The sequence below is a fragment of the Medicago truncatula genome, chromosome 8 (assembly GCF_003473485.1).
Source record: "Medicago truncatula cultivar Jemalong A17 chromosome 8, MtrunA17r5.0-ANR, whole genome shotgun sequence".
Taxonomy (NCBI): Eukaryota; Viridiplantae; Streptophyta; class Magnoliopsida; order Fabales; family Fabaceae; genus Medicago; species Medicago truncatula.
This window is the reverse complement of record NC_053049.1, coordinates 38,851,747-38,873,794: the sequence shown is the minus strand read 5'-3', so window position 1 is coordinate 38,873,794 and position 22,048 is coordinate 38,851,747. Positions and strand designations below refer to the sequence as shown.

The 22,048-nt window shown below is 31.8% G+C and overlaps 1 protein-coding gene across 4 annotated transcripts; it reads left to right on the top strand.

Annotated features, from left to right (window-relative positions):
• Positions 1-1,469: 1,469 nt before the first annotated feature.
• On the top strand, positions 1,470-7,999 carry LOC11446395 (agamous-like MADS-box protein MADS4). 4 transcript variants are annotated; one of them, XM_024773180.2, is made up of 8 exons: positions 1,470-1,903; positions 4,098-4,176; positions 5,144-5,211; positions 5,302-5,401; positions 6,609-6,650; positions 6,738-6,779; positions 6,906-7,039; positions 7,700-7,999. In XM_024773180.2, exons 1-8 carry the CDS (start codon positions 1,719-1,721, stop codon positions 7,779-7,781), a joined length of 732 nt encoding a protein of 243 aa, XP_024628948.1. In that variant the 5' UTR covers positions 1,470-1,718; the 3' UTR covers positions 7,782-7,999. The 4 variants fall into 4 exon arrangements, with proteins under 4 accessions (XP_024628948.1, XP_024628947.1, XP_024628949.1 ...); XM_024773179.2 differs by having other exon boundaries at positions 1,473-1,903; positions 6,903-7,039; XM_024773181.2 differs by having other exon boundaries at positions 1,477-1,903; positions 7,706-7,999.
• The last annotated feature ends 14,049 nt before the right edge of the window (positions 8,000-22,048 follow it).

The window sequence follows — 22,048 nt, the reverse complement described above, 5'->3', positions numbered from 1 at the left end:
TAACATATAAAATGACCATTTGGCCATATCTGGTCAATCGAGCCGGAATCTCAACTCGCAACAAAATTTGAGTATTTTGGTTGAATTACCATGAACCTGGCCAGGGGTATATGTGTAAATAGAAAAGGTAACTACTTAAGAACTACAACTACAAACAAGAGTCTAGAGACCTTGTTTGAGGTTTGGTCACATGATTGCACAAACCCGAAATCGTTCAGGCGTAAATCAGTCTTACTATAACTTCTTTGTTTGTCACATTGGTCTCTTATGTTATGTTCCTTCTTTACTTCGTAATTACCCCACCCTCATTTATTCTTTAAATTTTCAAAAAGTATCAGCACATAAATATTAAAGTTCTTGTTAACCAGTGCCTCGAGAACACTGATTAAAGAATCTAAAAGTAGAAAAATTATTTTGGAAATATAAATTGTTACTTTTGACTAACTAATTATTACACCACTTTTTAATAAATTTTTAACTCTTTTCGTTGCTTAACCAACATTAAACTAAGTGATCATTTCGGTTGGACTTCGGTCATCTTTGTAATAAAAAAATAAGTGACTAAGTGATCATTTCGGTTGGACTTCAACCCTAACTATTTCGGTACCTAATTTTTTTTATGTTTTTTTAAGAAGTCAAACTAACTCCACGAAATTGGTATTATGGAGAATCAAACACTTTTGCGATGATCATACTCTAAAGTTAGATATATATTTGTCAATTAATGTCATCTTATATTTTATTTTATATTTGTTTTTTTAAGAAACCAAAGTAATTAATTGAAATTGACACGAGAAGAATCGAAGCTAAGACCTTAAAAAAAATACACTCTATAATCTTAAGCCAACACTACTGGATCAACCCAAATAAATTTATATTAATTAAAATTTAAATAAAGTTTTCTTAGAGTATACGAATATTCAATCAAACTCTAACTTACCTATGAATTTATCTTAGGCTAAAGGTCGGCGAACGTATATGTTAATTTGCAATGGCCCACCTTAAAAAATAAAAAAATAAGTTATTTGAAATAAAAAAAAAACTACATATTTTAACTTGAATCATTAGATGTAAAGTTAATTCTACATGTCTAAAATCAATTTTGATTTTTGTTCCACAAAAGTGAAATCAAATGGCTTTTCCATTGCTATCCACAAGACAATCCCATCCGATCCCAAGTTTTGCATAAGCATGGATAACCACTGGTTTCGAAAAACTGAATTAATGTTTTGAAAATTTCATAACAAAAGTAAATTGATAATCGACATGATTATATCATTAAAAAGCAGAATAAAAATTGAGTGTAACTTTTAAGATTAGGTAGTACACTATCCTTTACGTGTAGCAGAAAACTATCTTACCCACTGAGAACACAAAACAAAACATAGTCCTATCCTATATATATTTTTGTAATTTAAAAATTTAAAAGATTAGCAATGTCATTGTCATTGAGTTAGCAGTGTGTTAACCACAACACAGCAGCAAGAGAAAAAGACAGATAGAGAGAGAAAACTAAAAACAAAAAACAAAAAACAAAGACACATTTGATTTCCTAGTTTCACATTACATTAGGGCTTGATAAAGATGGTTTTGCTCGGAATCTTAAGCTAACAATAACACAACAATTTCACTCTTGTTCTTTTTTTTTTTTTTAGTATATATATATAAATATTACTAGAATTCATTTCATTACAACAACAGAAACAAGAAAGAAAAAAATGGGAAGAGGAAGAGTTGAGTTGAAGAGAATTGAGAACAAAATCAACAGACAAGTTACCTTCGCTAAACGAAGGAACGGTCTTTTGAAAAAAGCTTATGAACTTTCTGTTCTTTGTGATGCTGAAGTTGCTCTTATCATCTTCTCCAACAGAGGAAAACTCTATGAGTTTTGTAGCAGTTCAAGGTATCTTATATTATGTAACAAAACCTAAAATCTCTCTTTCTTTTGATTTTTTCAAAGATCTTCACTCCTTTCGATTTTTGCTTCTTTCATATATGAGATGAGAAGAGGAAATTTTAATAATATATTATTATATAAGTTTATTTGTGAAAAAATGAATAAAGTTGATTTTTGATTTTCACTGTTTGAGTTTTTTCCGTTTCTGTGAATGTCTCGGCGTTTATAGAAGTTTGAGTGTTTCTGCAATTGTATTCATGTTAGATCTGCAACTGGAAACTCAATAAACAAATAAATATATATTTAAAAAAAATCACTGTTGTATTGTATTTAATCTATTTTATTTTTTAGTTCTGTTACTTTCTCTTTCTTTTTTTCTTTCCCTCTTTTAGGTCTAAACTCAGCCTCTGAAATTACCATATTTTCGCTTCGCCAGTGTTTGAAACAGATCTGGTTCAAAAGCCTTTTCCAAAAGCAATTTTTGTGTCTATAGTCAGGTCTCTTTTCAGTGTAAATTAAGTGTATAATCAATTTTTTCTTCCATTTTCAGTGTTAATAGCTAGTTTGCTTTTCTGGTTCATTGTTCAAAATCACTCAAACAATGTAAACTAAAAGCTATACTTCTCTGAACCTAGGGTTTTTCTCCAACTTTAACTTTTTCAATTTTTGTATTCTATATTATTAGTTTTTTAATATATAATAATATATATATTCCCCTTTTTTGGTGAAACACAAATACCCTTGAATTTCATGGGACTTTGTCGTGGATCCAAATTCCATTATCTTTTATGTCCAAAGAGCCATATGGTGTTGTCAATTTTCTTAATAATTTCTTGTACTATATTTTTTTCTTCTTTCAATTCATTGTTTCATGATAGTGATTTTTTTGTTAAATTAGAATTCAGAATAGTCTTTTCCATCACTCTAGGAGTGGATAATAACATGAATGACCTCAATCACCTCTTCTGTCGATAAATGTTTTTCAATCACTTCATTTCTTGTTTTCATATTTTCCTTTGGAAACAACTATGATCCTTTTTTTTTTTTAGATCTGGTTGTGCAAAAAAAATTCTGGTACATGTTTTTTCTCATGGATTAAAAAGTGACACTCCTCATATATGGTCTCAATCTTACCACATACACACAAATATTCCAATGGTTTTTGCTCTCTTTGGTGGTTTTAATAATGTTTCATATTTAGGAGTCTCTCTTCATGATTCACCAGGTAAAATATGTGTTGATTATTAATGATTTATGGGTAAATAATGTGTTTAAACTATTATGTTATTGTAAATATTTTGAGGCTCTGCTTATTTCTGTGGAATATGAAATCTTTAAACTGATGAATCTCTATCTGGTTAAGAGATTGAGGTTGATTTGATGTCATTTGAAGCCTTTTGATTATAGCCCTAAAACATGATTTCTGAAAATATCTTTTACTTTTTTATTTTTTATTTTTTTATTTATAAAGGATTCTTTAATTTATCGTTTGCTAATTTCTGTAAAGCAAATATTTTATATTATTTAGTTTTGAGAGGAAATATTTCAGATTATTATATATACTACGAATATGGAATAAGCAATAATACATTTTTGTGAAGGAAAATATACAATATTATTTTCCATCAATGCTCACAAGTATTTTTGGTTGAACCTTAGGATGATTCAAAATTGATTTTATAGTTGTAAAATTAATTCTATGATGTTTGGATGTACTCATTTTGTCTTTAGAAATTATTCTAATTTGAAGATAGAATTTGAAATTTTTGCATCTACAAATAAATTTTACCCTCAAAGATAAGTAACATGAATGTATTTAAAACATCACTTTCAAGTCTATGACTTGGATCTCTGAAAAAAAAAAAAAAAGTCTATGACTTGGAATCAATTTTTACTTCCTGAATCAAACACAAACACCTTAAGTTGTCCCAATTTGTTGTTTGGAAAATTTAGGGGCATTTCCTTGTTAATTGTTTTTTAAGCAATTTCCTTGTTAATTTGTTATTGGCTCTTATTCTTTTTTTGTCCTTAATTAATTTGATGCTTTTTTGACATATTAATTTGGTGTTAGGCATAAGGAAAATTTAATTATGTTTTAAGAGAGGGTTTAACTTGTCCTCAATAATATATATTTTATAATTCTTTATATGTGATATAGATGTAATTTATACAAGTAATTTATTTTGTCAATGTGCTGCAGCATGCTGAAAACGCTAGAGAGGTATCAGAAATGCAACTATGGTGCGCCTGAGACTAATGTGTCTGCACGAGAAGCCTTGGTAATATATCTTTCATGGAAAATGTCTGATCTTATATAAAATCATTATATTAATTGTCCTTTTATCTTTACTAAAAAAACTTGACTATTTTACTGTCAATTTTTTTTTTTTTTTTGACTAATTTTGATATTTTTCTTATATGCCGTGTTAAATTTTGGACAATTTGGCTTGTTAATATAACCAATTGGCACGTAAGAAGATGAACAACTAAGAAAACAAATAATACAACTATGAAAACTCTAAAAGATAAACATCATGTTCTAGAAAATAATTGAATTTGATTTGCTGAACTGCAATTTGAACGGCCTATAGTCTACCATCATAATATAAATTACAACCAATTTACTTTATTGTTTATATAGAAATAACAATATTAAAATGCAAAAAGGCTCCATCTGATTTGTTTAATGTTTTCTTTTCATTTTTAGTTAATTTGTTATTATTAATAAAATAGGAAACAAATTTAAAAATGATGTTTTTATCTTCAATTTTTGACAAAAAAATATGTTTTTATCTTCTATCCTTTATCTTTTCATATGTATTATTTAAATATAAACTAAATCCAAAACGTAAACTTTAAAAAATGATATATTATTTTTCAATGAGTAGTAATACATTGACCACTTCATGTGACAAACATTCCATTTTACACCTCTATATGACATGTTTGGTGGAAGAGAAAAAAAGGGAAAGGAAATAAAAAAATAAAAAGAGCCACTTGGTGTTATATGGGTTGACACTTTTTTTTCTTCTCATACCATTCATATACTACCAACCAAGTGACTGATGTATCACCACTCCTTTTATAAATTTTAACTTAACATGTCAATTTATCAAAAAATAAACATGTGTTGATTGGACTCCTCTATTTTTTGTGTGTGTAAGTATTTATGTGTCTAAGTACTTACTATAAGCAATGCCTTAAGTGCTTATTTCTCTAATTTAAATGCGCCAACCATGAGTATAGGAGTTAAGCAGTCAACAAGAATATTTGAAGCTGAAGGCACGTTATGAAGCATTGCAACGATCCCAGAGGTAATGATTATGCTCTATTTCATTTTTATCTTTGCATATAGTTCAGTTCATACAGAGTAACTAATACTGTTTTAACTGTGACCTTGTTAGGAACCTTATGGGAGAAGATCTTGGCCCTCTGAGCAGCAAAGAGCTCGAGTCGCTTGAAAGGCAGCTAGATTCATCCTTGAAGCAAATAAGATCCACAAGGGTACTCAACAATTTCCAACTTTTTACATTGCTATTTGCTATATGAAATTCCAAAGGAAAACATAATCCTAAAGTCCCAATTTTGAGAGTTTTAGCTAAGTTATTGTTCTGCATTAAGTTACAGAAGACTTGGAAATAATATAGACTTCACTAGTATTCACAGAAGTAGTCTAGAAGTTGTTAAAGTAGCTAAATCTCGTAATTACATTTATTTAATGGAATATCAGAGGTAATCTAACCCATACAACTGTGTTCTTAATAAGCAAAGAAATTTATTTGAAGAAATAAAAAACTTACGCATAAGATGTGCTATGCTGAAGTATACAATAAAGTCTGAATCAAATTTCATGAATTATGATACTAAAAGCAAAGGAAATTAAAAATACTAAGCCTAGCCGCTCAAGACTGCATACATGCAACAATGCATATGAAGAAATAGGCAGAGAGGAGAGCTTGGATAAGGTCATGTGCATATTCAAGGTTTATCTGTTCTGATTAATCGCTGTTCCGCTGAATAATTAGACATTTGTAGGGTCTAAAGCATGGATATTTGCCGGTTCAATTCCTGTTTCTTCTTGTGGTTGCGGGACTGGATGGTTCAATGAACCAAACAATATCTCTTTTAACTAGGGAGGCTAGTGTAGTAAAATTGTGGGTAATGAAGATTGTTCTAAGATGATTTGAGTTAGCTTCTGGTTTGAACGTGAGATTCTCTAAAAGTAGACTTTCTAGTGTAAATGTCGAATCTTCCTTCATCTCAATGGCTGCACAGTTTCTCGATTGTAAGCTAGGGTTGCTGATGTTTATATACCTTAGACTACTGGTTGGTGTTAGCCCCAGGAAGGTGTCAACATGGCGACCATTGTTGAAAGTTCTTTGAAAACAGATTGGAATGGTGGCAAAACAAATTGGAATCCAAAGAGTCACTAATGACAACAAGAAGAAGCCACTGCTAATTGAAACTAAACTATCCTTCATTAGTTTAATCTGTAATAATGATAAATGAGGTTAAGGGTTCTATCTCCACCAATAATATATATGAATAACATTAGCATATACTATTACTACCACTAACATACTAATATTTGTCATATGAAGCAAAAAGTGTTGATTATTTGCATTCTTCATTGGAATCAAAACTTACTGGCTTCAATTAATAATACAGTATATATATGTTATTTTATTTTGTAAATTTGTTTCCTTTACAGACCCAATTCATGCTGGACCAGCTCTCTGATCTTCAACGCAAGGTATGAGAGCAATTTTTCTTTCCTTTTCCACTTTATGATATCTTCTAGCAGTCTGCTTTTACTCACCAATTAATGTTACTTATGTAGGAACATATGCTAAGTGAGGCTAACAGGTCTCTCAGACAAAGGGTACGTACATAAAAAAACACCTCATCAATCATGTTATGTTATAGAAAACAACAAAAATATATATAACTAAAAACATGATATTGTCATATTGAAAATCAGTAAGTGACTCTGTTTGTTATTTAGCAGCTGGAAGGGTATCAATTGAATCAACTCCAAATGAATGCATGTGTTGAAGAAATGGGCTATGGTCGGCATCCAAGTCAAACTCAGGGTGATGGTCTCTATCAACAGTTGGAGTGTGAGCCAACTTTACAAATTGGGTATGCACTTTTTCTAGGCTCAATCATTGATCATGGTTGATAATGTTTTGGTCACACTCACATCTACTATGTTGCAAACATCATGATGTGTATTTCTTTTAGGCATTATTGATATCTTAGGAATAGCATGTGTGCTGCAAATATGATTAGTACTATTGTTGCTTGACATGCAAGCTTAAATGACAACTGAATTCTAACATAAGCAATTTCAAATAGCCACACCAGGAATGGACTAGCAGTGTAGTAAGCTTAAAGTTCTGATTTAAACTTCATTGGGACCAATTATATCTGAAAAATATACAAGTTTTTGTGTATTAAAATGGGTTTGGGGTTTTTATTAAAGGAAATTGGGGATATGATATGATACGGTACGACATTAAATTCATTTGATAACCAAACAATATATTGACAAGAGATTAATCTCATTATTGTGTCACTTTCATAGGTTAGTTCCTAAAATATCTCCACAAAAACATGTGGTGTGATCTGACCTGATGCATGTGTAAAAAACAATCATACAATCGGTGTATACAAATTAAATCTATATTATTATTTTTTTGGTAGTGCAATTAGATCTGTATTGAATGTTCATAATCTTTTACAAGATAAATTATTATTATCATTGTTATTTTGATCTGAATAAAATGATATTTGTTTAAGTTGCAGCTATCAGCCGGATCCAGGGTCAGTCTGTACGGCAGGACCAAGCATGAGTAATTACATGGGAGGATGGTTACCATAGCGACGCTCATGTTTCGTTTTCAGCATAAGTTCCACTCCACCAACAAGTTTGTGGTTCCAATTTTATTTGAAAATGGCTAGAAAAATTAATTTCCTTTGACATGTAATGGACTGACTAGTAAGTTTCTACTATGTAGGAACAATGTAAGCAGTTCTGTTCTATGTGTGCTTTTTGTAAAACTGCACTTCTTTCCTTTATCACTGATTTCTTCCCTTTCAGATTGTAGATTAATCTTAATCTTAATAATAATAATAATAATTTGTTTGCATCTACTTGTTTCCTGAATTATTATTATTCTGAGACATTAGTTTTTGTTCTTTTGAGATGGACATTACTTGTTTAGTTATCATAGATGAATAAATACATCGTGCCTTCCAATACTTGCGTGCTTTGTGCTTTTGGATGTGCTATGGTTAGAGAGTATGAGCAACAAGGTTTACATCATTTTTCTTGTGATAAATCCAGTCATACAGACTACAATTTTGATGATTTAGTAACAAGGCTCGACATTTATAAACGGCAAATAAAACCCGTTCCAACTCAGCCATATATAAGAACGTTAATTAATTGTTGTTCAACTTTACAGTAAGATCCTTGTGAGTCATCAAAGGTTATACTGGATGATGGCTTGTACTGGAGTTGCTATGATGGGTTCTTTGCACCAAGCTCATTTGACTAACTTGCCGCAGTCCATCTAGATAGTAACAAGTGGGGTGTAAATGTTCAACCATTATCTGGTTCTCCGGCTAATTCTGCAGTATACACGATGCAATTCTTGAACTACATGATCAAATAATGGTAAACTGTCTTTCTCTAACTGAAGTTTGATTTAACTGTTATTGATGTACTTATTGTTTGATAGGAAATTTTTCAAATGAAAATTAAATTAACTTAAACAGGTGTTCTCTAAACACTATTTGTATTGTTCTTCAATTAAAATCGAGTAAACAATCAGGCTAATCCTTAAAAGTGACTTAGTGCCACAATGGTGCTTGGATGAATTAAAAATACTTTAGTCCCTGCATCGAAGTTCCATTGGAGATTTGTTACACATGACACATCTTACCATTGAAACAAGTAGCTCTCAATAATAACAAACAATTTTTTTTTTTGAGTCTAACATCACTAATCAAATAAAAACTACTAGCCCAAAAATGTTTCATAACTAAAAGAATCCTTCCTCCCCCGACTTAAAATTATTTTTACTATTTGAAACCATTTTTAAATTGAAAATGCTAATTTTACAAATTTCAAATTTTTTAATATAAAATTCTATTCCTCTCCTTCCTCCAAGCAACCAACCGTCAACCATTTTCATTTTTCTGATTTTTTTTTCATGCTACAACAAACTTAATTTTGATGGATTAAGTTAGATTATACTTGAAAAATGTTTCTTTCTTTTGCTAAATTTTATTTAGAGTGAACATCTATACTGATTAAATTATAGTGGTGGTTCCTCCATCGTCAATGTTGACTTTGTGATGAATTCACAATTGAGATCGAGAGTCATGGTTGTTTTAGAGTTACAGTTTGGTGAATGTTTCACTAACGAAATTGAAAAAATAAAACACAGAAATGTGTAGATAAAACAGTTTGATGATAGAATTATATTATAAAATGTAAATGACATAAATTTTTACTCATTTAACTAGTTATTTTAAACTAAAATCTGAATTTTTAGACAAAATAAAGTGAGAGTATATTTGCTAAATTAAAAAGGAGTAGAGATTAAAACATAGTATGTGTTTAGTTTAGAGATTTGCAATGGCTACAACACGTTTTGATGTTTTTTTGCCGTAATTTGGAGAAGCTCCTATTTATAGTTTTACTAAAAGAGAATTGTTGTTGACACATTGTATAAGGTTGAGGCACACACGTAATATACGTTTTTGTCCTCTCGGCAGTTAACTGTCGAGGAATTAAAAATACGGCTGCAGTTAATTGTCGAGGAAAACCTCGGTAGTTAACTGCCGAGGCGTGCTGAACATAAACAGAAACACAAACATGTTAATTTCTAAACTTTTCTAAAAAATTCTCAATTTCTCTCCAATCTTCACCAAAACTTTTTTCACGAATTGCAAGCAAATTAACTGCACATTATCACAAGTATAAGTTGTATCAATCATTTTAATGATAATGTTAGTTTGTTTAGGTTTATTTTTTAAAAAAAAATTAGAGTAGTTTGCATGTGGTTAGGGTTGATTTTAAAATTGACAATTTGATGATTGCATGTGTAGTTTATGAATTGATAAATGAATGTAGTTGTTGCCTATGTTGGTTAAATCATAATGTGGCTTTGAATGACTGCAAATGAACACAATTTAAATATGTTTTATACTCTGCACACAAAGTGTTTGATCAAATGCCTCAATGAAAATTATATTGATTATTTAGTTAGTTTAGGTTATGGAAATGATAGAAATGATATTAATTATAGTTTGGTTAAGTGTATATTGATTTTTTTAGTTAGTTTAGGTTATGAGAATTATGATGGACACAAATGATTAAGTGTATAGAAATGATTAAGTGTATGTTAATTATTGAATGATGTTTAGGTTATTATGAAAATGATGGACATAAATTTTATTGTAATGATGATTATATTGAATGATTTTAGGTTATGAAAATGATGTTCATTGTTGTACTTTTAATGTGTTTGATTATGTTTATGTTTAGTTTAGGTTTAATTTGTTTGATTAGGTTATGGAAATGATGTTAATTTTTAATTTTGTTTTTGTAGATATGTCTGATCAGAACCCGGTTGATCCATCTAAGATGATATGTGGTAGGCGTGCGATGACTCAAAGCCACCGGAAGGAGAGGCAAAGCGGGCACATCCCAAAGAGGGGAAGAGGTCGGAGGGTGGATGGTTCAGGGACTTCGCAGGAGGCTTCTTAGGCTACACAGCCTGAAGAGTCGCAGGTGGTTCATCCAAGCCAGGAGGTGGAGTACCTGAATTATCAGGATTAGGTACACCACAATGTGACTGATGGTGGGTATGACCATGATCATATACCAGAGTAGCAACATATAACAGATGATGATGACTTTGCAGCAACGGCTGCCCCAACAGTGTTACCTTTGGAGCCTCCCTTTCCTGGAGGATCGGAAGATATATCTCTGTTGCACTCTTATGCCAAGCATGTGGCATTGCCGCTTTGGTATAATTCAAATAATGTAAGTGTTATTTTTAATTATCTTAAATTATCATATGCAACCCAAATTAATGTTTTAATTTTTTTTTTTTTATATGTGTGTTTGTTATAATTTTTTTTTATATGTGTGTTTGTTTAAGGGTTAATAGTGTTTTTCACCCCTGTAATATAGGCCATTTTCAGTTTTCGCCCCTGTAAAATTTTCGTTTTGATTTGCATCCTTGTAAAACTTTTTTTTTCCAGAAAACACCCCTCCCCCATCCAACTCAGCAAATTCGCTTATGTGGCGCTGATTTGGCGTTTTTTTTTCATTTTTTATTATTTTTAATTGGCCACGTGTAAAAAAAGAATTCCACATCAGATTTTACTTTAAAAATATTTGAAAATAAATTTTAAAAAATCATAAAAATATTCAGTTTTTTTTCCAAAAATTTAATAAATCGAAAATTAATTTTTAAAAAATTCAGAAAAAATATTAAGATTTTTTCCGAAATATAAAAAAACAGAAAAATAGTCATATTTTTTGGAAAAATCGAAAAAAGCTCAGATTTTTTTCAAAAATTTTAAAAATTAGAAAAAAAAACAACTATTAAGATTTTTTTCGATTAAAAAGATTTTAGAAAATTCTGGAATTTAATTTTAAAAATACAAAAAAAAGTAAATTTTCAAAATAAAAAAAAGGTCAGATATTTTTAAAAAAATCTGGAAAAAAAATTTAATTTTTAAAAATCTGGATACAAATTTAGAGGGTTTTAAAAAAGTCGTGGAAATTCCTCTTTTGTAATTTTGAAAATTAAATTCCAGAATTTTTTAAAATATTTGTAATTTTTAAAAAAATCTGATTTTTTCTAATTTTTGAAAAAAAAATCTAATTTTTTTTTTCGATTTTTAAATTTTTTGGAAACAAATATGACTATTTTTTTTTGTTTTTTTTATATTTCGGAAAAAATCTTAATATTTTTTTTGAATTTTTTAAAAATTAATTTTCGATTTTTTATATTTTTGGAAAAAAAACTGAATATTTTTTTGGATTTTTTAAAAATAAAATCTGATGTGGATATATTTTTGACACATGGCCAATTAAAAAAAAAATGAAAAAAAAAGGCCAAATCAGCGCCACGTAAGCGAATTTGCTGAGTTGGATGGGGGAGGGGTGTTTTCTGGAAAAAAAAGTTTTACAAGGATGCAATTCAAACCGAAAATTTTATAGGGGCGAAAACCGGAAATGACCTATATTACAGGGGTGAAAAGCACTATTAACCCTTTGTTTAATTCTTTTCTTTATGTTTAATTATTTTCTTTATTTCAACTTTTATTGTTTTCTTTATGTTTAATTATGATTTAATTTTTTTTTTTGTTATGTATTTTATTTAAGTTTTAAGGTTTACATGTGTTATGTTTTATTTTTGCATTTGTTAAGTTTAATTTTGTTTTGGATGCTTGTTGTTTGGTGATAGAAGCAACAAACACATCAACTTGGTCTATCTGACGACCATGGAGGAGGGCTACCCGGGGATGCGTAATTATTTTTGGGGAGGGATGTCATTGACATACCTATACGGAGAGTTAGCTGATGCATGTAGGCCTGGGGACAGAGCTCTTGGGGGAAGCGTGACACTGCTCACTGTAAGAAACTTATAAATGTGATTTGTTTGGTTTGTGTAGACATGGTTTTTGACGCATTTTTCTGGCTTTTACAGTGTTGATCCCAACACCGACTATTTGAAAAACTATCTGGTTGCGACGAGGTGGAAGCTACAGAAGGGTCATGGAGAGGGGGTGACGTATCGCTCATTGCTTGATCGTATTCAGTTTGATGACGTATGCTGGAGTTCGTACGAAGAGCACTAGGAGATCCAAGATTTTGAGGAGGTTTTCTGGTATTCAGGCTGGATTATGTGCGGTATTCGTAGGATGTACCGTCACTTGCCCGAGAGGGTTTTGAGGCAGTACGGATACGTCCAGAGCGTCCCTAGACATCCGACGGATGTTGTAGAGCTGCCACCGCCTCAGATTGTGTAGGCATTCGTCGACTTCCGCACTCACACGCTTAAGGCAGCCGATTGGGGTGAGCAGGCACAGGAGCAGACATGGCGGATGGCGGATGGCTATGTGTTATGGTACACTAAGGTGTTTCACCCTCAGATTTTTCCACCTCTTCCAGGAGATCTTCCGAGGCCAGCAAATGAAGAGCAGATCATTGCAGAGCAGTGGGAGCGGTACGAGGCGAGAAGCTCGCCTGACACCTATGACATGGTTAGTGCCGTTGTTGCCTACGCTGATACGCAGATAGGTCAGGAGGAGGTCATGAGCCCTCAGCAGTGGTTTCAGGCCATAACCCATGTTAGGGAGCAGATCGCGCCGATCTTGACCAGGAGGCGAGGCCAGAGGCCGAGGAGGAGGCACCAGCAGCATCAGCAGGACCAGGAGTAGCAGTAGTTCGTTTTTCAGGACTTGTTTTTTAGTTTTGGTATTTTGATGACATTGGTTTGTGTATTCGTATTTTGATCACATTAGTTTTCATTTCATTGGGATATTTTACTTTGTTGAATGGTAAAAATGTTGGTTTAATTAAGTTGTGTATTTGCGCTAATATTTGTTTTGTGATTTGAACCATTATGCGTAATAAAAAAAAAAAAAAAAAAAAAACAGGTACATATGTTGTGTTTTGTGTTTGAAACATATTACAGGTTTAGGAAATGAAGCTACTGCCTCTGTTTTGGCTATTAGAGTTATTAATTCACAGTGCGGTTCTGATTTCAAACAGATTCAAAGTAGCATATATGAATTTCGTTAGTATAGTTGTTATGATAAAAATCACTTCATCATGTTCAGTACAAAGATGTATTTCTATAGCTTTTTATCCTTCGTGTATTTAGGGACAACGAAACCTTAATTTCTTCGGTAGACATAGTAGCTGATTTGTCTTAAAATTGTTGTAAATTGTTGTTTTTTGGGTTCAGAAGCGTACCTTTTTAATAAAGTCAAAATTACCATCGAAGATATTACCAAGTTGAGTCTTCTTGAAGTCCTACTGGGTTGAGTCACGACCAGGTCGCTTTCTTTAAGACAAATCACGACACTACCCGAAATTGTGCAAGGTAGACTAACAATCGTGTGCCTCCAGGATAAAACAACTCAGTTCACCTGTTCGATTAAATACTGCACCGTATATGATCGTTCGAGAAATAACACCCTCTAATATGGTACTAAGACCACTCTTTAATACTGAAACCAATATGGTACTGTTACCATTCTATTATGGTGTTGTGACCACTCAAATATGGTGCTACCACCATTCTAACTTTAACTTCTCCAACTATGGTACTATGACCACTCAAATATGGTATTACTACCATTCTAACATCTAACTTCTCCAAGAATTGAAGAAGTATATATATTTAAGATCATCTTTATTATACCGAAAAAGGACCATGATCTTAAAATATTATTTATTCTAAAGAAACATAAATAATTGAATGGACTATGCTCTTAAGACCATTCTTATTTTCGAAAGGATAATAAACTGAGGATGAACTATGGTCTTAAGAACACTCTTAATTTCGAAGGGACAGAAAGGAGTAGAAAAAAGGAGAAGGACTTGTCAACACAAGTCGAAGGATGGAGAAGAGAGGAAAAGCACAGGAAGCATCAACTGTGAATTTCGGTGTACCGAAAGCACTGTGTGAACTCTCTATTTATAGAGAAAGTTCACAACTAATAACTGAGAAACTTTCGGAGCAAGTAATTCTCATATTAGATCTAGTACAAAAACATCTCAAATTGAGTCTCAAAATATATCTTATTGAGTACAAAAATATATTATTCAGTACAGAAATATATTATTGAGTATCAAAATATATTTCAGATCATGTACTAAAATATTTTAGATTGCGTTCCAAAATATATTTTTTCTTAGCAAAACTTGGAGACTAAGAAAACACTTTCTAATAATGATTAAATTAATTATTTAATTTAACATTTCCAAATAATAAAATATATATCAATATATATTTTTTCTCTAGTGCTTACTTTCGATCACATAATTATGTACCCCTGTTAATTAGAGGTACACTCCCAATATATAAACACTACTAATGTGTGATCCATCCGATGTAGAACTTCCATTTTTTTTTCAATTTACACTACACTAGTTCTATCCATTGTGGGAATTTGTGTTTAATCAATTACTCAATTTTCACATATGTTCCAACAGTTTTGGTGCAATAATATCCCTCATTTTCCTATCTATTACCAGATGGCTAAAAGTCATTGTTGGCTGTCTTCATCTAGTTTCAATAGTAGAGGACTCCATCTTAAGTTGAATTTCCTTCGCCACAACTTCACATAAAAAACAATTTGGTGACTCAACTTTCAAAAACATATATTCATCATGCATTTTGCCTTGTAACCTACAAAACTCATTCAACTACTCTGAAACAAAGTTTAAGCCATTATCAGTTTTCAACTCTTCAATTTTAGTTCCATCACCTTGCAAACCTTGTTCAACTAGTCCAACTAAACTGATGTCACTTTTTTTTTTGAAATGGCAAATATAAAACTCATGTCACTAATATGCACTAACCCATTATCTTTCAGATTTATCATACGAGTCTTGGTTAGCTAACAAAGAATGACCAATAATAATAGAACCATCTAGGAAAAAGATTGATAGTGCGACAAACTACCCACAAAAAACAACGAATAGATAGGCACCGTTGGATCTTGCATTAGATTGCAGTGTATTTTGATTTTCATGTATTTGAAAAAATAATACCACTGCCCCCATGATTCGTGTGCCAGTCGCAGTGTTATTTCTCGCACCAAGTAGCAACGCTCAACCATTTAACATGTATTAACCACACACTGTGGTGCATTTATCTTCGTATCATGCAAAATTTTCATTAACCCATGTTCGAAACTAGTGACATGGCTTAACCCAACAAGCATGCTAATTGATAACAAATTTCTCCTAAGTTCAAAAACATACGTCGCATATTGCATAAGGAACTCACAGTTGTCAAACATCATAAGAAGAATCGAACTCATACCTTGAAGCATACGAGCTTCGCCATTTTCAAGATCTTCCAGCTCTAGAGTATCAATTCATTCCTTGGAAACATGTGAAAAAATCATCCAAAATTCATGACCCAACTCTTTACCGGTTCCCACCCTGCCCCATGTCTGAAATGACACACTCTAGTCATTGTTAAACCGAAAAGAATCTAGGGAAGACTTCTCGGAGAGGATACTCGCTGACCCACTTATCATGCCAGAAAAGAATATGTACTCCCACCATTTCCCATTTTTTCCGCATCATACCCTTGAACCAATCCTCTCCCCCAACCCCCATTACCCACACCACACAAGTCCTTCCACCACAATGAAGCTAGACTCAATCTGTCAAAATTAGATAAATCCGAGTTAGCCACAATACCAACTTTGTACTTGGCATACGGCACCTTTTGCAATGAGAATCACCCTTGCAGCAGTACTCTCATTAATGATGTTGGGATAGAACCCAAAATAGAATTGATGTGAACAACTCTACCACTGAGACTAACATATGTATCCTCAACGATCGCAATTTGATATTGGATCATCTCATGAACAAAACCCTTGACTTCTTCCAAACTAAAAAGAAGCAACCTTCTCCTTATCATTTTCACTCATTCCATGTTTATCCAAAATATTTTTAACGAAGTATTCTGAGTAACTTCCCTTATAAGACAATGATCTGTTAATAAATATCTTGCATCTATATTTATCAAATATCATGTGTTTTAATTTAGTTATTTCAATCTATTTGAACATAAATTTAAAGACATTCGGTGTATAATTCAGTTTGCCCAACATCCACCAGCAATACATGGATCAGTTAGTAGCAAGCCGTGTTGATCACTCAAAGGTACTATCTCCATTCTAAAATAACGTTGTTTTTGTAAAAATAAACTGTTTAAGAACTATGATGAACAGACACAATTGTTGGAAAAACTGATACAAGTGCAAAATGTTGAACTAATACTTGAAAAGATGACTAGTGACCATTTTTATGCTTTGTTGCAGCAAGAAATCCGCACTGAAATTGCAGATACCTGGTTGGGTGAAGCGTTTTCTGAATTTGTCAAAAGGTATGTAATCCTTTGCATTCAACTTCGTGCAACGTTGTTAAGGTTCAAGTGGAATCACTGATATAAGTTTTTGATGTTAAAGGCACTTTGGTGTTTCTGAACTTGAGCACCTCAGTGTGACCGAACTTATGGAACTAGAGAAACTGATTCCTGCTGCACTTTCGCAAATCCGATCATCAAAGGTCTGTTTACTGAATTCAGTGAGAAAAACTTCAATCACACAGTGTATACTACATCATGCAGGTTTGACTATGCAAATGAAAAGAAAAAGCTTTTTTTCCAAAAAAAAATGTGATGCAATGAATATCTTCTTTATGGGACTGGGATTTAATTCCTCAGAACAAAAAAAGTACTTTAGGTTATATGGTGAACATCTTTTTGAATATTCAAATTATGACTGATCAATTTATAGGTAACTACTAGACTTATCACCCGTGCTGACGCACGGGTCATATACATTATAAATGGATTATTGTTTATATGATATATGGAAGTAAAAATTCATGGAGGTCACAATCTCTCTATATAAATAGATCCATTATCTAGACAATTCTGGCTTATAGTGGTTGTAGCTGCATTGAAAACATAAAAAAGGCATGGAGCGCAGTGTATATTAATGAACCTTGTCCTAAACAACATTTATCATCATTTGGTGTGGTTGTTGAGTACTTAGGTGCCCAAGTAATAATTATCATCATATTTCCAAAACATCTATGGAAATTAATCCTTAGATATGTAATTATGAAATATAGTTGTAGTAAGAAATCTACTTTAGTTCCAAGCCGTTAGATAAATCAGATAATTGGATTAACTCAATACAACATAGTATCCAAAATTAGTACTATATGAGGTATGATTTTGGCTGAAACATGGACCAAAATACATTATGTGATGTTGTAATTAATGTACCATATGATATAACAGGCTGAGATATGATGCTTTCGCCTAAACCTATTGCTTATTACATTGAAAATATGTAATTGTATGTTTTTGTTATAGTTTGGAATCACTCACATGTGTAATTTTAGATACCAGCTGACACAACTTCTTTCACAAAATACTCTTCACATTTTTACATATCATGTGTGTATATGTTGTTGGTTGGGATGGAAGCATAAGGAATTAGGGTAGAAAGAACTGAATTTTAAAGTCTGCAAATATTTATTCATTTTGATCAAAGTATCAGTTAAAGACATCAGTAACTATGAAGAAATTATAATGGGATAACAAAACTCAATCGAGTCATCATATTATAATTGAATATGATATCATGTTAGAACCTAGAGACCTATGTTTATCAAAGATAATTCGTCACGAAATAAAAAGCTTTCAAAATAGACTTAATTAATTAATGATGGCTGAAGATGGATAAACTTATTATCATAATTTGTTACATAAGTACTACTACATGAAGTATTAGGATTCAAAAAGTCAACTGCTACAATCAAAGAACAGCCTAATCAGTTGGTTCTATCTTCACTGCTTTGAGCTTAACAGGCTTAGTGACAGACACCTCCCCAACCTGAGCAGCATCGTTGTCACCAATAGCAACCTCAGCAGACATTTTTCGAACCACTTTGCTAGATGGAGTGACTTCACCATCAGTTGCGTTGAGCGTGTTTTGGGTGGAAAGAAGCATGTCGTCATCTTGAAGAGTGAATAAATGCAGTCTTTGACGAACCACCGTCCTCAATAAGTCGCTTCTGTTTGATTATAAAGATATAAGTGAAATGCACTCTGTAGAATGAAAATGAAAGTATAATAGTTCTCACATGTTTTATTAAAGTAAATATACCTCAGGTGTCACATTAGGACTAACATCTAACAACACATCATAGCAATCTGGTTCATCTTCTTCTTCATACATCTATCAAATATTAAAACATAGAATTAGATGTCACTCAACTTAGAATAATATGTTGCAATTGTTTGAAGTAAATTAGATGCAATGAAAATAGTTGTAAAGCTACATATTGAGATGGAGGTGTTTTTAATACCAGTCATGTTGTGGTATGCGAGGAGAGTCTAAACATTGTTGTGAGCCATACTTTGTTTTACCTTTGAATTAGAGATGCGGGTGAGGTAAATTGTTAATAGGGCATACTGTTAAATAGGGATAGGATTTGGAAGATATCAAGGGTTTTTTGTGTTGGAACTACAAACATAAATGAAAGTGGTTGGAAGATGTAAGGGTCCTAAGTTCTTGTGTTAGTAGAGGTGTTTTGGGGGAAAATTTTGAATTTTGTAGATGAGTAAGCAAGAAGTACCGTAATAAGTGTGGTTAGGTTAATTAAAGTGTGGTTAGCGCCAAATGAAGTGTGGTTAGGGTTTTGAAAGGAGTGTTTGCAAATGTACCTTAGGATTATATATTAAGATATATGTATTGTCAATATGATTAGGAACTTAATAAAGACAGAAAAATTGCCCCTTGTTAAAAAATATAGTATGAGAACTAGAGGGGAATGTTTAGTAGCATGGAACATGAGGCAACACATTAGTAATTAACTTTTTGTGCTCTGCATTATTTGAGGCACAAACAGGATTTGAACTCATCATGACCAAAAAAGATTGTTGCTAGACTCTCTACCAGTACACTATCTGCCAGGGCCGGACCTTAGGGTATGCAAACCGCTCTATGGAACTGGGTCTCCCCAAGGTTCACCTCAAAAAAAAAATTATAGTCAAGTAGTACTACTAAGTACTAGGTACTAACCATTCTGAAAATTAATGCTTTGATAATAAAACAGACTTGATTCGGTGTTTATAGGTGGAGATATTTTTAAGATGTGAAGTAGTTTGCTATAGCAGTAGTATACAGAGACAATAACTCAAGGAAGATGATTATTTTGAAGAAATGGGAATGATATGTTGAACATTGTACACCGTTCACTTGCTGTTTTGAGCTACTTCTAAAAAAAAATTAAATAGAATATTGTTCTTTTTTAAAAAAAAAAAATACATTTTTATTTTATGACATACCTCTTTTCACTTACAGAGTCGAGCCCCCGGATTTGTAGGAACGGTCCTGCTATCTGCACCTTACTGTAAATATTTTAAGCGTATTTTCATTAAGGAAAATGTATTTTTTAAAATTTAAAGTTAAGACTTAATGTCCCCGTGAGCTTAAATCAATTGGCTTGCAAATTTATGCAGGGGCTGGGGTTCGAACCCCGGACACCCCACTTCTCCACATTTAAGAGAAAGATTTGTTTGGACACATGACTTAGGCGCACACAAACAAAATACATTTTATTTAACTATTTAAAAAATAAATGTTATTTAATTATTTTCTCTCACTACTTTTTTTCAATTATGTATTTGTGTTTAAATTTAGTGTCTAAACGCTTGTGCTCAAGTAAGTATTTTTTCACATTTAATTGTGTGAGCTAGAAGAAGAAAAAAATTAAGACTTGAATCATCTTATGCTTGGACCGGCTGAGTATATAATCTAAATAATTTAGGTGACTGAGAAAATTGGAGAAAAAACATTCATAAGAGTTAATCAGGATAGTATTTTTAATATTGGTACCAATGTTGGATTACTCCACCTTACACAGGTTGATGGTGGGCAAGTGTAAACTGAACTCTACTACAACATATAATGAAATTTACATGGTGTGTCAATTTATAAGAAAATCTAAATTCCAAACATGTCGTGGTAATTGTTGTTTCCAGTATTTTGCAAACTTGTTTAGTATCTCTAGATACATGTAGTGGTGATACTACCTCTGCCATTTCAAAAAAAAAAAAAAAATTTAAAATATACTCCTGCCAATCATTTTTATTTTTATAGGAAACTAGTCTGCTGATTTTAATTACAAGAAATTTTGATCAATTTTTAAGTGTATATGGATAACTTCACTTCTCTGTTTGCCCAACATGTCTATTTTCATTTGATATATGTTACTTCTTACTCACACTTAATTTCCAACAACCTTTCCTTCTCAAAATGAGAAGGCATAAGATATATTGATCTTATTACTTCAGGGGTCTCTGGTGTATTGCATCTGCATAGCTGTGTTGACTATTATTTTGAGTACTTCTTTATGAAGACTTCTTTATATTTTTTTTTTGTGTTTTTCAGTTTTAACCGATTTCAATTGTGGCGAGGCCAGCATATTTTAAATTCCTATTCAGAGTGCATCGATATGTCCACCTTTTTAATTCATGAAAGTTTTATGCAGATGCAATTGATGATGGAGTCGTTAACGAACCTTAAACAAAAGGTATGCAATTGCTAGCAACACATTGTCGAAAACATTACATTTTATTGATTGAAATTCAAATAGATCTCATTTAATCATATGTGCTGCACCTAGCATTTCACTCTAAAATATCTCTGATAAAGTACAAACATGGTAAAATAAAATCCACATACATGGTTTGTTAACTCTTTGTTTTTTTTTATCTTTGCCACTTCGAACAGGAACTTACTCTAAGAACGGAAAATGAGCTGTTGGAGAAACAGGTACAATTAATAATTTAACATACTACTCTAAGAACAGAAAATGAGCTTTTAAGTGAAAATTCAGTAATACTTTTTTACCTGTTGCAGATTGCAGAATTGGAACAATCTACTGACAAGTGTGAAAAAGAAAGTGTGATTCCACATAATTTATTCCCTATTTCTAATCAACTATATATGATGATATCCTTTGCTAGTATTATTATCTAGCTTAAAACTCGGGTAAATAAAATTGTGAGTAAAGGGATTCACCATTGTTAATCTATTAATTTATCCTCTATGTTTTGTGAATAAAGTTTTGAAGAAGACTGATGAAAATATGTTTCTAATAAGTTTAAACAGCCAATTGACCTTTTAACATTTTTTATTTAGAATTTAGAATAAATTAAAATTACTTATAACTTTTAACACCAAAGATTTCATTCTTAATAATCCACTCACAAGGATTATTTTTATTGAAAAGAATAGATTCTTACAATTTCATTTGTGTTAGTTCTAGTGGATCATCTGCATTGC

Excerpts from the sequence above, each read along its gene's own strand:
- LOC11446395 (XM_024773179.2), top strand. The coding sequence starts at position 1,719 with ATGGGAAGAGGAAGAGTTGAGTTGAAGAGAATTGAGAACAAAATCAAC. Across the intron at positions 5,402-6,608 it reads AGCAAATAAGATCCACAAGG|ACCCAATTCATGCTGGACCA; the intron begins GTACTCAACAAT and ends TTTCCTTTACAG. Across the intron at positions 6,651-6,737 it reads TCTCTGATCTTCAACGCAAG|GAACATATGCTAAGTGAGGC; the intron begins GTATGAGAGCAA and ends TTACTTATGTAG.